The sequence below is a fragment of the Mustela lutreola genome, chromosome 4 (assembly GCF_030435805.1).
Source record: "Mustela lutreola isolate mMusLut2 chromosome 4, mMusLut2.pri, whole genome shotgun sequence".
NCBI classification, from domain to species: Eukaryota; Metazoa; Chordata; class Mammalia; order Carnivora; family Mustelidae; genus Mustela; species Mustela lutreola.
The window spans coordinates 72727202-72745490 of NC_081293.1; the positions used below are offsets into that span (position 1 = coordinate 72727202).

At 41.8% G+C, this 18289-nt stretch overlaps 1 protein-coding gene across 2 annotated transcripts in view; it reads right to left on the reverse strand.

Annotated features, from left to right (window-relative positions):
• Positions 1 to 18289, reverse strand: part of PRKG1 (protein kinase cGMP-dependent 1) — a 1263025-nt gene that overhangs the window by 453439 nt on the left and 791297 nt on the right. For both annotated transcript variants that reach the window (XM_059170234.1, XM_059170233.1), the window contains exon 4: positions 8134 to 8239. In XM_059170234.1, coding sequence (XP_059026217.1) covers positions 8134 to 8239 — 106 coding nt within the window. The remainder of the gene's footprint in view (positions 1 to 8133; positions 8240 to 18289) is intronic.

The following is an 18289-nucleotide window of genomic DNA, read 5'->3' on the forward strand; positions in this document are numbered from 1 at the left end:
AGCCTTGCATTGGGCTCTCTGCTTAGCGGGGAGCCTGCTTCCCCTTCTCTCTCTGCCTGCCTCTCTGCCTACTTGTGATCTGTCTGTCAAATAAAAAAAAAAAGTTTTAAATTAAAAAAAAAATAAATTTACACATGTGGATGGGAAATTATATAGGACACATACAGAATTATTATAATCAATATATAATATTCAAGAATCAAAGATTACACTTTTTTTTTTAAGATTTGAGATAGAGAGGGCACATAAGTGGGAGGGACTGAGGGAGAATCTCAAGCAGATTCTATACCCAGGGCAGAGCCAGGATGTGGGGTTTGATCTCAAGACCCTAAGATCATGACCTAAGCCAAAATCAAGCCACATGCTTAACCAACTGAGCCACCAGGTGCCCCTACCTGTCTTTTAAAGATAATATGGAGTCATTTGTGCAAATGCTCAATGACATCTTGAAATGGAAGGCCACTTTTACATTTATCTGCTCCTGGTGTCCTCTTTAATTAGAATGGACCTCCTTCCACAGCAGGGACTGAACAGGCTGATGAACATGGGGGACACAGCCCTTCCTTGTTCATTCCCTGCATTATTTCCCTTCAAATTAGAACTCTGCCAGCTTTGTCAGGCTAAATTCTAACGCAGGTTTCACAATCTTCTAGAAAAACTCTACTAAAGCTCAAAGCTTAAGAGCTTAGTAGGTAACTTCTTTAAAACTAAAGAATAAAATCTAAAATCCCTCAAACTATTTCCATAGAAGCCTTCCGTTACCATCTCTCCCGGTACACAAGAAGAGGAAAAATGTAGGCAAAGTGGGATCAAGGTTTTGGTGTTCCACAGATAGCTCCAGTTCATTAGACGACGTTGTGGCTCTTTACATAATTCATGCCCCCAAAGTAGTATCTTGATTTCTTCAGGCTAAAGTATGCCAAAGATACTGTCAATAAACATCTAAATGCCCAGTTGCTCAAAAGATCACAGAACACAGGGTAAGCAAGAATGGGTCTTTGAGACCCCCCTCCTGTGCTTGACATGCTCCAGGTGGGAGACAGAAAGGAACCCAGGCCAGAAACATCGCTGCCTGACATTTGACACCAGGAGACGAGGATTCTGGCTCTTGGTCATTTAATAACTGTTTGAGAAATGATGGTGCCTGCTTCCATACAGGTGGTGGCTCTCCATGTAACACAAGGCCCCTCCGTGGAGGAGGGCAATTCTAGGGCATCATCACTGTTACTCAGCGCGGTCAGCCAACTGACATCTCTTATACTATCACGGAGCATTTATTGCTTAGAGCAATAAGCAATAAGCAATAAATGGGTGGGTGGGGGTGGTAAGAGCAAACCAAAGATTGCTGAAGTTTGAGGGAAAGGCACTATTAGAGAAGTACAATGAAGGGACATCTGTGTGGCTCAGTCGGCTGGGCATCTGCCTTTACCTCAGGTCACGATCCCAGGGTCCTGGGATCTAGTCCTGCATCAGGCTCCTTGTTGTCAGCAGGGAGCCTGCGTCTCCTTTGCCTGCGGTTCCCCCTGCTTGTGCTCTGTATGTCTCTAATAAAAAGAAGCGGGGAGGGGGAAAAGAAAAGTACAGAGAAGAAATCCGGGCACACCAAGAACAAAGTCAACCAACTGCCCCAATCTCTGGGCCAGGTATAGGCCAGTTTGCTGAGGAGAGCAACAACACATTAGATCTAATGAACAGCCTGCAGTTCCAGAACCAGTCTAAGTCCAGGAGTACTGCCTCAGCCAGTATGGTGTAGTCTAGGAATAATGGCTCTGAAGCTATGGCCTCTACTCCTGACTGGCTTTGCAACGTTATGGCCTCAGTTTTCTTATCCATAAAATGGAAATTATGTTAGCACTCACTTTATAGATTTTTGTTGAGGATTAAATACATCAAGCATTTTCAACACTGCTTGGTACCTGCTTAAACATTTTATATCTTACTTCCTAATTATAATCCCTCAGAGTGGGAGGATCCCCTCTTTTTTGCCTGGTAGAAACTAAGCTAAAGCTCAAAGAAACTTGACTAAGACTATTTATCTTTAAATGGTGAAGCCACAATTCAAAGCAGCACTCTTCCATCTGTAAGTCATACAAACACTTCAAATATTTTAAATATGTATTCTCCCTTCATCTTCTGTCCTAACTCAGTGGTTCTCCAAAAATGGCTCCCAGCTTAGCAGCAGGACAATTAGCCGAGAAATTGTTAAAAAGGACTTTTCAGGCCTCACCCCACATCTGTCCTGTCAGATTAGCATGGCAAGTACAGCTGTGTGCAGCTCCTTTCCCCTTCTATGGAGAATCAGACTGTAGCAGGAGTACTACCGATTATTCTCAAGGAATGAGTAAATCAGGAGAATGGAAGTTACAGCACAGGGAATACAGTCCATGATACCAGAGTAGTGTTGGAGGGTGACAGATGGAAGCTCTGCTTGTGGGGAGTGTAGCGTAACGAATAGAGATGTGGACTCACTGTGTTGTACACCCGAGACAAATGTGTGTCAACTGTATTTCAACAAAAAAATTTTAACAGAAATCTAAATATCCCAGAACAATTGTGAAACATTAGAAAATGTATTTAGTAAAGATAATGGAGAATTTTACCCTGGAGGTCCTGAACAGGAGACAGGTGACATTGTAGGACAGCTGAATTTCCAATTTTCCTGGGAGCACAGAGCTGGATATAGGGTCAATTATAGAGTCAATTCTCCATGTGACTTTGGGCAACTCAATCGGGGACTCAGGAAGCAAAGTGAGTGACCTCTCCTATCCCTTACCAGGTTATCCACTCTGTGAACTCTAAATCTCCCTGACTATACTTTAATAAGTATGATGTAGGATAAAATATAAATCTCAGGAGTAACCATTGAATAGAGTCATGTGAAAAATGAAATTATTTGGGTTTCAAATTAGGTTGGAGAAGGAAAATCTGCAAGGGTTCTAGCAATCTCATTATTCCGAGTTTCAAAGTAAAAACATGTAGAGTATAAGAAGAAAATAAAAGTCAACATGATTATCAAATAAGTTACTTAAGTAGGCTATCTTTATGGAGAACAGGGAAAAAAGTATGACTAACCCACGCCACAGTAAGTTTGCCCTAGTGAGGAGCTTCCGTTGGAATGCACATCAGGGGCCAGAGTCTACATATGGCACAGATCTCAGAACGGAAATCCAGAACCTGAGTTCCAGTCTGAGCTGGGTCTAACTAAACATGAGCTTATTTTGGTTCAAGATGCAGTTTCTTCACCTGTAAGTGGGGCACAAAAATTAAGTTACATCCTGTCTTAGATTTTTTTCTGAATCTAATTTTTTAACTCTTCTAGGATTAAGATGCCTCATTACATAGGCCCCTGCTGGTGGCAGGGGTGGCCAGAACTATCAGGTAATAAACACGTCCAGGAATGAAAGAAGTTTCAGGATGTTTTGGCCCAAGTATAGACTATAGACAAGTCATGTACCCAACCCAACATGAAGTTATCCTCAGAGTGAAGGTCATTCTGATACCAACAGGATGGCGTAAAGTTGACTCCAAACGTGTATGTCCCTAAGGCCCACACAGGAGCCATCACTTCAGACTGTTACCACTTAGCTTCCACTGATCAGGAATTCCTGGAGAAGTTCTACCCCTTCTGCCTAAAGATCCAAATGGTTAGCTTTAATTGAAAAATACCTCCAAGTTCTTTATGACTAGAGAGTCCACTGGGATCCAAAAAGTCAAATACCTTCAAAATCTCCCAACTTCACAATTCAGTTTATGGAGAATAGAAACGAATCTTGGTGGCTAGTACCCTCAATGACTCTTTCACCTCAGAAAAGGCAAATCAGAGATTTCTAATTGTTTGAGGGAGAATCAGATTTGTTTTTTCCTGCCTCACCAGCTACACTCTGTGCACCATACTACAAATCACCCTGGGAAATACATCCATTCTAAAAGTGAGGAAACTCGGGCTGAGCTCTGCAGCAAGGGGCCATGGCACACAGAGGCAGGGGGCCTTGATAGACCACTCCAGGACTGGAGCAGAGAGAATGAGAAAATGAAGAAGAGGGATGATGCTAAGAATCAGGGAAGGCCAGAAGCAGCCCTGGAAGGCAGGGTTTCAAAGACCCAGGCTTTATCTTGGGGGTACTCAGAAGCCATGCAAAGGTTTTGTGCAGAAAGAGGATATGAGCCCACCTGCCTTACCAAGACCCCTTATTGAATAAAGACTGTTTTCTGAGGATGAACAGGGTCAACTCAGGAGCCTGAATTCCAAGTGGTCCCTGTCTCTCCTTTTTCAGTAAGGCATGTGACATCAATAGAGGTTCATAGTCATGGCTGTAATATCATCCCAGTTCCACAAGCCTACCCAGTGATCACACAGCCGTATTCTCCTGTCCCTCTGCAAGAGAAGCCAGTGCCAAGAGTGGTGCAGAGAATATGCTCAGAAAAAGGAAACACAAATTAACTCTGGCAGTTATTTGGCTCATTTTTCAGAATCCATCTAACAAAACACCATGTTCCAGTAGCCAGAAAGGATGGAAAGGCTCACAACTGGCAAAATCACCACAGGACCTAGAATAATCATGCCCTACTTCGCAGCACTCCCATTTGAATTTTTTGTTTTGTTTTGTTTTTGTTTTTGTTTTTTGTGTGCTAGGCTTGCAGAGAAACATCTGTGTTTGCATTGGGGACTGTCAAAAAGGCATAAAAGATAAATGGCTAAATAGGATTAAAGATGTAGAATCAGAGTTTGCTATGGCATTTAAGAGTGAAAAGGAACCAAGCAAGACCCAAGACTGAGAGCCACAAAATGGGTAAAGGCACTGGAATGAAAATAAGAGCCAATTTTGACAATCTAGAAAAATCTTTGCATTTTGGCAGTCCATCTGTACGCCTGGTGTGTCCCCTTTCCCCACCCTCTAAACCTATTGCTTGTTTAGGAAAACGAAGAGCAAGAGTGGCATGAGGAGAGGAGCAGTGACCAGGGATCATCTCCTTTCAGCCTGATTGGTTATTTTCCCACTATCGCAATTGCTTTAACTCCTTAACAAAATACACAGTATACAGTAACTATGGTAGAAAACTGGAGTTGAATTATTTAGCAAGCACATTAGAGGAAAACAGCACCTCCCCCAAACACACAGTTTGCCACAGAGAACCTCAAAGTATTAGTCCATATTTTTCTAATACAATTAAGTGAGTTTTTCTATACATAAAGTCATAAAGGAAAAATTTGGTTGACTTGACTACCTAAAACTTAAAATTTTACATGATACAAAATAAGTGAATTAAAAAAAAAATAGGAAAATAGGGGCACCTGTGTGTCTCAGTTAAGCAACTGCCTTCCACTCTGGTCATGATCCCAGAGTCCTGGGACCAAGCCCCACATCAGGCTCCCTGCTCACTGGGGAGTCTGCTTCTCCTCTCCCTCTTTCCTACTTGTACTATCTCTCTCTCAAATAAGTAAAATCTTTTTAAAAGTAAGGAAATAAAAAAAATTAAGTTATGATAGGAAATTTTAATTAAGTTTGGTCATCTAAGTTTTTTAGAGTATCCATATTTCCTTTTGGGTGTTGTACACAACTTGTAACTGCCCTGCAAAGTAAATGGTAGCAAGTATAGTTAACCCAGGAATGTGAAGGAGAGAGGAGTATTATTTACTAATTTAGCTTCATGAATGTACAACCTGTGCAACAGTACAGGGCCCAAGCTTAGAAGATGCCTATGCTTGGTTTAATACTATGCTGTAAGTCTCGGACATTTTTAACTTCTATTTTCTTTAAGAAGTCCTCAACTCCCTTTGTCTTTGCACTCTGAAAAATGTGTACTGATCCCATCCTTATAGTCCTATAAATTACCTATCTATAAAATAAAGTTTTGTGCTGAAGAAGAATACCAAGATGCTTAGGAGAAGTTTATAGCCTAGAAGTAGAAGTTTAGTAATTCGATTACAATGAAACAAGGTGATTGAAACACATGGTAGACATGAAGTTCAAACAAGGGAAACATTACTTCTTGGTGGATGTTAGTATATGTGGAAGGCAGCTTTTTGTTGAATCTTGAACACTAATGGGAAGAACAAAGAACAGGGCACAGAGGTAGTGAGCTGTCTGAAAGCACAGGGACTGAGGGACTGCCTGGGCAGACAGAACTGTTGGGTTTGCCCACTGCGAGAAGACCCCAGGCTGGAAGAGCAGGAGCGGAGGCTGTGACAGTGCCTTGAATATCCAGCTAATGAGGCTGAACATAATTCAAGAGCAGCGGTGAGCCTCCGGAAGGTTAGAGAGAACCAGGTAGGCAGAGTCATCACTTAGGAATATGAAAGCCAGCCCCAGGCCAACACTGGTCCCTGCATCCCCTTTTTGGGCTTCCAGCCCAGTGTTGTCTTCACAAATGACAGGGACCCTATGCTTTGCCAAGTTGCTGCAGGGAAAGTACCTACCTCTCATCCAACCAGCTAAATGTCATCTGCTCTAACTGGCCAACCAGATGTGTTTTCACACTCTGGAGAACCAACCTTTATTGCTGAAGGTTTGAACTGTCAGAGCAGATAACCAAGGGACACAGCTCTGAACACCCAAAAAATCAAAGTATATGCATGCTCAGAAGAGTAACACCAACACCGACAGAGTGAGACTTTATCGCCTGAACTTGAGCACCTCTAAAAAAGTTCTTGCAGGTCACGGAAGAGAGCACAGACACTTACTCCATTTCCTTGAGACAACAAAACTACAGAAGTAGAAATCTACATTCCAAGTGCCCAGTGCTTTGGTCCATGAGACAGAACAGGCTCCACACCCCAGGCAAGGATTTTACCAACCACCACTTGGGATCTTTCTCTATTAGGGCTGCATCAGAAATCAGTAACTTGCACTTGGATTTTACATTTTTCAAGTTTTTATTTCTTCAGTCTCTCCTGTCTCTCTGTTCTCTTTCTATTGCCCCGCACACATACCAATATAATCACACCTCTGTATCGATGTACTCACGCATATGCACACCCATGTACACACAGCACCTGAATAATTTCCTTGCAAGCTGTACTCCACTCCAAACTGAAAATTACATTTCTACTTCTAAGGGTTTCACCCAATCATGTTCCAGAAAAAGCCCAACCCTCTACTGATAGTTATATTTTAATATATTATTACTTGATATCAACTTAGAAGTTTATTGTCCCTTTAGCAGGAATATAAGGAATTATGTGGAAATGAAAAATGTATGAAGAATGAATCAGGAAATAAATTACATAAAATACTCAAGTACTCACTATTAAAATTGCCTAAGAAAATGTAACTGATATCTATCATGATATATCACTGAAATGAAATGGGATTTTAATTTTTTTTTAGCTCCACTAAAACCATTTCTTCACCAAGAAAATATTAAATGAGAAAGCTGGTTTAATATTCTAGCTCTGAAAAAAAAAAGATCTTAAGCGACACTACACCATCTCTTTAGCAAGTAATCTATCACTATTTAAAAATGGTTCAGTTTTCAAAAGAAAACACGCTATTTGAGGGGAAAAAAAAGCTGTCAATATTCCTTTTAATGATATCGTGTGTTTTCTTTAAATGAAGCTTAGAGGCAAAGACAGACATTTCAGTGAATATCAGCGTATTCCTCAGAATTGAAAAGCTGTTTTCTCATTCCAATTTCCATGCTATACTGAATTATGATAATATCCTGTATCAAGAAAAGCTTTTGATATTTCAGAACTAAAACATAAAACACATTTAATTTGGGAAATTAAACTCAGGATTAAAGGATAATGAGCTTCACCTTGGAACTTTTCCATCTTTGTCATCTGACCTTTAACACGGAATTTTACACAGGAGAGGATTTAATAAGAGGGACCACAGACATATTAACTGATAAATAGTTAGGGATGGACTCCAGTCCCCTTTTTGTTCAAGCAAATTGTCTTTTGTTCCTCTGAGCCTCACTCCTCCCTCAGAATGTTCAGTGAAACTCTCAAGATCTGACTTCATCACCTGTCATGGAAACTGGTACCAGAAACAAAGAAGCCCATTGCTTTCACCAACCTGCACAGTCTTCAGCTTGAGAGGAAGGCAAAAGCCTTCCCTGGCTGCATGTCTGACAAGAGGGTTGGATAGACAATTAGCAACCTAGGTAGAAGAAAATCAAGCATCCTACCTTTTTAAAAACTCCATATACTCGGTATGCTTGATGAGTCCTGTCCTCATCATGATCGTTTGAAAACATTGTCGATCGATGGCCCAGAGTTTCACATTTACAAGAGCTGGAGGACAGAAAAAAAAATAACAGGGAAAAAAAATCAGACAATTTCAACCACGAACCACATTACGCAGAAGAGAGAAGGGACCCAGGGGAGTCCTGGGGAGCCTGAACCTTCATTTACATCTGATACCATCACGCTGTCCTATTTCGTTAAGGACCCAAGTATTCTTACAAGGTACAATGTAGTTCATACTTTTCCTTTTAGTGTTATTACCTAATAGGAAGATTCTTGGTGGTCTTCTGTCCTTAGGGGATGGGAATGCCCAAGTACACACTGAAAAAATTTTGTGATTTCAAGACTACCTGAGCAACAATCACATGGACAGAAAGATTCACAATTAATAACACTCCCTGGGAATTACCTGGAATGGTGTTCATGATTCAAATGATCACGTTTTCATTGTAAAAAGTAGAGGTGAAAACTCAATCTTCAGGCTAATGGAGTGAATTTAATAAAGTAGAAATAATTGCACAGTGCTTTCTACATGAAACCTATTTTTGCAAATTTAACCTGTGCCCAAAGTTGTCCTGTGAATTTCTAGTAGATAGGTTTGTTGAATTTTAATTTCTATTCTCATACGTACACGGTCTTTAACAATAATAGTGTTGAAATAGAATACCATGAAGTTCACCATTTGATCTATTACAACCATTTGATCTACTAAGAGACAAGTTTTCGAAAAAAGACGCTATAGGGTAACAGGTTGATATCATGAGATAAGCTTAGGTTTTAGAAGAATACTCTAAAAGTCTCCATACCCCAATCTGTGTGGTGGGCATACAAGACGCTTATTGTACTATGCTGTTTATATATGTTTGCAAATTTTCACAATAAGCAACACTTTAAGTTAACACACAAGTGAAGCAAGCCAATTCACAGCACATACCCATGGGGGATGGGGTAGGTAAGCATGATGGAGGGGTTGGAGCCAGACAAGGGAGTAGAGACAGTTTAGTTCAGTGAGCCAAATGTGGAAAAATTGAAGAGGATAACTTTCTCACTAAGCCCCCTGAACATGATGGATGGAGATCTGGGTGTAGGGGAGGGGGTGCAGAGTATTAGGTTGCAGGTGTGACACGAGGGGAGGGACACTGAGTAACACGGAGCAATGGAGGGAAAGATAAAAAAGGAAATACCATATTCTAGAGTAAAGCCCTTATCTTTGAGTTTCACCTAATATTTCCTCGCAGAACTGTGTGACACTAAGAAACTAGAACATGACTTGTCCCTTAGCCTGCTCTTTACTGGAGAATTAAAGGTGCTCAGTTAATGAGAAAATGAACAAAGCCACAAAGGCTGGTGGTGTACGCATGGCTCTGGGCCAAGCAGCCTTTAAAAATGAACCATCATCAAAAGCAAAGCTCATGGCACAGGTGCTCTCCAGCTATATTCTAGCTCCTCGGCTCAACCCAGGCTTCTTTCCAGAACACCTGTTCACCCCGAGACTGGATGACATGACCTTGAAGGATTGCCCATTTAGGAAAAGATTCACCAGAAGGAGAGTCTTTCAGAAGTGACAGGAGCTGAGCTGGGGGAGAGATGGAGGAGGGGAAATCAGGAGGGGAGAGCACAAGTCCAGGACTGGGAAGGGGCCTGGGCTGGGGAGTCCAGACAGGGATACCATGGCCTGAAAAGGCAGAGATAGTCTTTCTTTATCTTTCTTTTCTTTTTTTTTTTTTTTTTAAATTTGTTTATTTGAGAGACAGAGAAAGCACAAGCAGGGGGAGCAGCAGGCAGAGGGAGAAGCAAGCTCCCCGCTGAGCAGGGAGCCCAATGAGGGACTCGATCCCAGGACCCTGAGATCATGACCAGAGCTGAAGGCAATACTTTACCCACCGAGCCGCCCAGGTACCCTGGGGTTGCTCCATAATTTGAGAGGTTACTGTGGGGCAGGGGGGCCTGGAAGCCAGGCAGAGGAAGCAGGGTTTTGTGTGATAACCAACAGAAGGCCTCTAGAGATCTTAAAATCAAAATAAAGAAAAAAAGTAGAATTGAAGAAAATACCATAGATACAAGCATTCAAACGTTTTTGATGTAAGAAAAAAACAATTCTGTCCTCATCATTCCTAACGGTCCCTAGGTATTTCCACTATACAAAGACTTCCTCCGAAGGATGAATTAGGATACACTAACTTTATTTTAAAAATAGTGGTGATGCAAACAGTTGTACTATCAAGGATCTGCATCCCGGACTGCACATTCAAGGACTGACTAGAAGCAGACGGTCTACGGAAGTCAGGGATGCCCACCCACTTGAGAGGGCTCTGCCCTGCGGACAGACTTCACCGGCATCCTCCTGGTGGCACTATATAAAAATTTCTACCACTGGCTCGTATACACTGAGTGATAGAAACACAGGGATAGCTGATAGAGACTCATCGAGGAGGGGCAGAAATTGGATTCGGAAGCACCCAAGTCGAGCAGAAAACAGCACTGCTGCCAAATGATACTTTATGTAAAAACCGGGAGGCAGAGCGGGACAGGACCCAAATGGAGAAAATGGTCCTGGCCATGTAGAGTGATCACCGTTTCCAACAAGGAGGAGTAGGTACCAAGCCCAGGTCATGGTACTCAGGAGTTAGGTGAGGAGGGTCAGTTTGTGTGTGTGTGTGTGTGTGTGTGTGTGTGCATGCGTGCACTCTTGTATAGCTTGTGACCAAGTTATTTGCAACAGTCTGAGTCCTAGTTCATACCTGGAGGCCAGGCTGTGTCCCAGGTCCCTCCTGATGAGCCAGCTTTCTGCCCTGCCTGTGTCCCTGTCTAGAGCACCTTCTTACTACAGTTCATCATCTCTGCTATGTCTGGATCATGTTTCCTCAAGTAAGTCTGTAAGTACCCCCAGAGAAAAGTCCATGCCTCATTTCTTGTAACTTCTCCCCACTCAAGAAATCAGACCCAATACTTATCAAGTGAAAAGCTATCTGTCTAATTAATGCAACTTATGTACATTAAGTTCACCTAAGGAAAAAAATAAGCCTAGGTGGCCTCTCATGTTACATTAATTCGGTTTAGATATTTTAATCAGGCCTCTGAATCCATGTATTGCAAGAGAAGGTCTAAAAATAACTTCACAGAATTCCGTAATTCCATTTTATCTTCTGATTCCCATTTACACGGGCTACTGGAATGTCTCTACGTAAAAATGGTTTCAGACATTTTACGTGATAATGAACATGGCTTGGCGAGATTGCAAATTTGTCCATGACCTTGGGCTTGGGCGAGATGCCAAAACCTTTTCTGTATTCAGCTGATAAACCTATTAGTCAAGTTAGCATTTCACAGGTGGGCAAGCATGACTAATAATCACCTTACCTTGTTACCAAGAAGGTGGTTATATTCGAGTTGTGATTAACGTCTTTCTTCTTCAGAGAAGGCTGGAGTGTTAAGTCTCCCCTCCATAACTTGCAGACCATTTGAAAAAAAATTAAAAAAAAAAAAAAAACTTTCTATGTACCTCTGATTTTAAGTTGTGTATTCATCTCTGTAGGGAATAAGCACTTGAAAAATAAAGTTCCTGTGATTTTCACCATGATTACAGTTGTTGAACATGTAAGTCTCAAGGGCATTAAGCAGAGAAAGTGTTGGGAACGTTTCCTTTCTGTTCAAGTATGTATCTAAAATACTCCGCTGAAACAGGGATCATTTCTTCAGTTTAAGGCCACATGGAACTCAGGCCAGTTACCATTCCTCTGAGATCTCCAAGTGTAGGAGTCCATCAAGAACACCTTCAAATAGCCTTGAATTTGCTGGACTATGGGAGGGGGAGCCACAAAACTGCTAGACTCCAGTCACCAGTCCGGGCTTGGCTTAAATTTCAGTGGGGAATCACCCACTGTTCAGTTCAAATTTTGGATGAATACTGAGAAAGCATGTGGGTATACAACACTTATAATCTCAAATATTGATTCAGCCCATACTTATTTTATACATATTTATTTATATCTAGCCAACACTGGTGCTATATATAAGGGATAGAAAGCTAACATACAGCTCCTGCCTTTAAGCAACTTGTCATCCAGAACAGAGGCCACCAGACTGTGGTCCATGCCAGACCAGGCCCATGGTCAGTTTTTATACAGCACGCTAGCTATGAATGGGTTTTGCATTCTTAAATGGCTGAAATTCTTAAAAAGAAAAATATTTCATGACACTTGAGAATTACAAGGAAACAAATTTCAGTGCCCATAAAACACCTGATTAGAATACAGCCGTGCACATTTGTTTCCATATGGTCTCTGGCTGAATGGAGTCATTTTGACAGATAGTATCTGGCCCTTTACAGCAAAGGCTCACCATCTCCTGGTCCTGTACTCAAATAGCACATCAAAAGTGAGTACCAGGGGCACCTGGGTGGCTCAGTGGGTTAAAGCCTCTGCCTTCAGCTCCGGTCATGATCCCAGGATCCTGGGATCAAGCCTTGCATCAGGCTCTCTGCTCAACGGAGAGCCTGCTTCCTCCTCTCTCTCTCTCTCTCTCTCTCTCTCTCTCTCTCTCTCTCTCTGCATGCCTGTCTGTCTACTTGTGATCTGTCAAATAAATAAATAAAATCTTTTTAAAAAAAGTGAGTACCAGCAGGGGGAAGTATTTGGGGCTTGAAGTACGCAGCTAAGGCCTCCCAGACTCCCCTACTCCCAGTGGGGAAGAGTTGAGTAGGGCTGATTCAAGGCTCTGCAGAAGACCTCTCCTAAGCTAGGGTTCTTCACCTGGTGCTGTGGATGGAATAGGTCTCCCCCCAAATTAAAAGTTATAGGCTTAATCCCCATATTGATGTTACTTCGATACAGGGCCTATGGGAGGTACGGAAGTTCTGGTATTAATTCTAATGAGGCAAGGTGGGTGAGGGGCAGTGGATTCCCCACAGCAACAAGCAACTCTCAGGACACCAGTTTGGTGTTTCACAATTCAACTCAATTCTGACACTCTACCCAGAGATGGCATCAGACTCTGAAGTAAAGGTTCACTCTTGAAAAACTGCCTCTCCTCCTACCTTCAGAGGCCAATCCACAGTCCCTGTACTTGCCAATAAGGACAAGGAGAGATGGAGGGCACCACTAAACATTAGGGAAATGCAAATCAAAACCACAATGAGAGACCACTTCACACCCATAAGGATGGCTATTCTTATAAAAATAGTAAGCTTTGGCAAAGATGTGAACCAATTAGAACTCTTATGCATTGCTGGTGGGAATGGGCAATGGTGGAGACACCATGGAAAACAGTAAAGTCGTTCTTTTAAAAAATTAAACAGATTTAGCATAGGATCCAACAATCCTGTGTCTGGCTATATACCTAAAGTAACGGAAAACAGGGAATGAATAGTTACTTGTACACTACTGTTCACACCAGCATTATTCACCACAGTCTAAAGATTCAAACAACCCAAATGTCCTTCAAAGAATAAAAGAATATCTAAGATGTGGCCTATATATACAATGGAAGATGATGCAGCTTTATGAAAGGAGTGAAAAACTGATACAGGCTACATCACAGGCAACACTGAAAATGTTCTACTAAGTGAAATAAGCCAGAAACAGAAAGATAAGCATTGCATGATGCCATTGCCATGAGGTACCTAGAATCATCTGATTCATGGAGACAGCACATAGAATTGTGGTTACCAGGGGCTGGGGCTGAGGATAGGGAGGTGGTGCTTGATGGAGACAGTTTCAGCTCAGGATGAGATGAACATCCCCCAGATGGACGATAGTGAGGGCTACACAGCAGTATCAATGTACTTAACACGCTGAACTGCCTGCTTCAAAATGATGAGAATATGTTAAAGGTTGTGTATATTTCATCATGATGAACAAAAAGTTGATCAATGGGCTTACTTTGCTAGATAAGTAAGTACAACATGTTTCATGTCTTGTTTGGTTTCTAATTTTCTGTGACATACTCACCAGTACTTAAAGAAATTGACACTTGGTATTTCCAAGACAGAGTTCAAATTCCATAGGCAGACCTAGTGGCATTTCCCAAGTCTCCCGCCCTCAAGCTTGGCCCACACCCTGCAAGTTCATGCTAATCTACCCCAGGCCCCTGCTCATGCTGAAGCTGATCCCTGAAACCAGAGGCACTTCCTACCTGCTTGTCTCCCAAAATGCTCATTCATCCTGGCAAGACTCAAATCAGTTATTTTTATTCTTTTTCCCCTTTCGGGCATTTCCAAGTATTTTGTAGTCTTCTTTCTATTTCCCTAGCCTTTGATAATTCTAAGTATTTGCTGTCCAGTAGGATAGCCACTAGCTACATGTGGTCATGGAGTCTTTAAAATAAGGCTAATGGTAATTGAAATGTGCTGTCTGCATAAATTACACACAGAATTTGAAAGACTCTATGAAAAGAGAATATAAAGTGTCTTATATTTTTATACTGATTACATGTTAAAAATGTTTGATGTACTAAGGAAAAATGTACTCTAGAAGTTACACTTTTTTTTTTTTGGCTTTCTTATTTTTACTTTTGTATGGCCGATGCACAATGTGACATTACTTTCAGGTGTACAACAGTGATTCAACTTCTATGTTATGCTATGTACACACATGTACTTACCATCTGTCAACATGTAACAATATTACAGTATCAGGGACCATATTCCCTGTGCTGTACCCTTCATCCCCAGGACTTCTTCACTCCATTAGTGGAAGCCTCTACCTCCCTCCCCATTCAACCCTCTGGCTCAATCCCACCCCCTCCCATCCGGTAACCATCAATGTGTTCTTATACCTCTGATTGTACTTGCCTGTTTATCCATTTGTTTATTTAGATTTTTTGTTCTTAGGGTTAGGAGCAGAATCCTATGGTATTTGTCTTGATCAGACTTCTTTCACTTAGGACACCTGGCAGGTCTACCCATGTTGTCACAAATTGTAAGATCTCATCCTTAAGGCTGCATAGTATTTCATTTTATCCTTTTTTTTTTTCCATGTGATTACCAGAAAATGTGACATTACCTATAATGCTCACATCACATTTCTATTAGTACTGCTCTAGAACACCAATATTCAATCATTTCTTCACACACTTCCCTTGTTGTGTAGGATGGCACAAATTAAGAGCTCACCAAGTATTTTCCAAATTGAAGTGTGTGTGTGCATGTGTGTGCATGTGTGTGTGTGTGCGTGTGACATTGTGTCTACATAAAATCCATTTCTATCCTTCTACTTCATAGGAAAAACACCAGAGACCATCAGAGTTCCTCTGGGGAGAACCTTTTGAGTGTGAGCTCTATCGGACTGTCTTTCCTCTGTCTTGACATTAGTGTTCTGACAAAGATTCCAGAATAACTTACTCTTCCCCCTGTCAGCGCCTGTCTGCAAGAAACATTTTCAGAAAGTACTTGGGTCTCCTCTGAAACTCTGTTGCTGTAAACTTTGTCTAAATGGCCTGGAAGCTTCTGGGGGCTTAGTGTATGAGAAAGGCCAAGGAAGCTGTCACCAGCTTACACCAGAACTTCACCTTCCACATTCGAGAGCACCAGCTCGTCCATAAAGGGGCTTTACTACAGAATCAAGGACTCCCAGAAGCTTTATTTTTACCACCACCCCCATCTCATGATGCTTGAATCATCTGTGGTCCCTCAGATACGCAGAGTGACAGATCAGAGATTTGGAGGGGGTCTGTGGAGCCCACAACTGCTTCCCAATGTTATTAAGGCACATGTTAGCCTGAAGTCAAATTCCAATTGCCAGAATGTTCTGAGACAAATGCTTCACAATTTGAAAAGGCCATTTGCTGTGTCCCATGCATCTAGAACACAGTGAAGTCCCCATTGTGCGAAAGTACCTCACCATTAGTACGGGGGTGATACTGTAAACTTTTTTGCCTAGAAAAAGTATATATTCCATGAAGATAATGGATTATAAAGTTGAACACTGCAAATAATCATTATAAGTTTAATAGTAGAAAAATCATCAGCAGTGTTGCCATGTTTATGTGTTTCAAAAAATGTGGTGTAGCAGCTACCTCAATGAAACCAAAAGAATTGGTTTAGAATTATCTAAATTCTGCTCAACTGTATACCTTGTACCAAGTAATCAGTAAGGCCAAGCACTGACTTTTGGAAAATAGGAAAACATTGGCCGTCATGACGACTTTAATGTTTATTTTTACTGTCAAATGTTACGGATACTGTAAGGACCAAATGAATGCTGATATTTTTAATACAGATAGGACACTAATGAGGACTATTTTGAGCACCATTACTGAACATTTCCTCTAGCACAGAAGAACTTGATGTCTGTTGCATTTATGTCAGTTTTTCTCATATTCATTGGGTGATATATTCTTCTGCCTTTTCTATAAATATGGGAGCAGGGTGTCAAAGAGACTAACTCACTGCCCAGTCACACTTCATCATTAGTAGGGCCACTTTCACTCCAACTCCAAAACCTGGGTTCTTTTTATGATGCATAGACGCTTCTGAAACTAAATTAAGAATATCTGAGTTCCTCACTCCTTTTGTCTGTGCCATTTAACCACCCTAGCCATGGTCATTAAATACTCGGGAAGCCAAAAGAACAAATAGGAAATATACATTCCAGTTGATTAATAATTGAGGCGGGGAGTTCAACCTCAGCAGAATTCTAGTCATGTCTCCCTAGTTGTTGGCCGAAGTCCATCAACACTAAAACCAAGGAGCTAATGAGTAACAGGTTCTGGGGGTGCAAAGCCACAGGGGTTGGGGAGGAAGCTGTGGAGGCAGGGAATTCCTCAAGTGTCCTTGTCTTTCCCTGTTCAGTCCTTGTTCCCAATATGCTGTATCATCTACATCTTTCAAACCGAAGGGCAATTATTCAGAAATCCATAGACACCTAGCTCAGTAAAATTCAGTAGTGGGGCCTGGGGCCTCCCAAGGAGGGTGTAGGAATCCCCAAGCAAATAAACCAGAGATCATCTGAAACAACCGTGACTTGAAGCAAAGGCCAGGAACGAAGTATGCTGGGGAACAGGAACAGGAAGAAATGGGGAATGAGCCCCTACAAAGCAGGTGGCTTTCTGTATAACTCAGATCCAAATAGGGACCAAGAGTGAAGATGCAGAGGCAGAAGACCCACAGGTAACAGAGTTGTAGAAGCCTAAAATACTACTAATTCTGTCTAGTGTAGACTAAAGATCACACCATCGTTCTGTGAACTACCTGCATAGGAACAGAAAAGGAAGGGAGAAGCAATTCCAGTCATTGCTGGACCTTTCTAAATCACCACCCTCACCCTGTCACCCCACCCACAAAACTATCAATGGCTCCCTACAGCCAATAAAGCAAAACACCTCCATCCTTGCATTTCATCTATGTTGTGTGCAAAGTACCTTCCTAGTTTCATCCCATACAATCCCTTAAACCTAATTTTCTTTCATCCAATGATTCTGACGCTCAGCTTCCAAACACACCCTTCCTTTCCCTGCTTTCAGGTCTGGGCTGCAGTGATTTTTCTCTACTTAGGATCATCCTAGTGGCCTTCAAAGTCCCAGCTCAAAGATGACGGTCTCCATGAAGACTTCCCAGTTCACTCTGGCTAGAAACCAGTCAGTCAGGCAATCAATTAGTGTGTGTGTGTGTGTTTGTGTCACAGTCTCCTGACTGTGCCTTCTTCATGGCTGTCACCACTCTGCCTTGCTTTACAGGTATTCACATATATTATTTCCATCACCCCACAGTCTTACTGCGGTCTTCACAGTACCCAACAAAGTCTGTAGGGCTGGGACTAGGTTTCAAGGGGGATACAATCTGGAGAAAAGATGAAGCCACAGAGGAAATTCAGTCTGGGTAAAAGGGAAAACTCCTTGACAGTCCTACAAGATTCAATGGGTTTATTAGACTGAGTAAATTCAAGGGAGCTATTTAAAAGAGAATTAAGGGCTGGCCTGAAGTCATGAACTGGGAGACCATTACTGCAAACACTCTACATGTTTGCATTTACAGAGACCTCATGCCAAGAACCCTACTAGGCTCCAGGGACACAACCATAAACAAGACACGGACCTTGTTCTCAGGCACCTCCTCACTGCAGAAGGCCAACTTTGACTTTTTTGTTGTTGTTGTTATTTTTT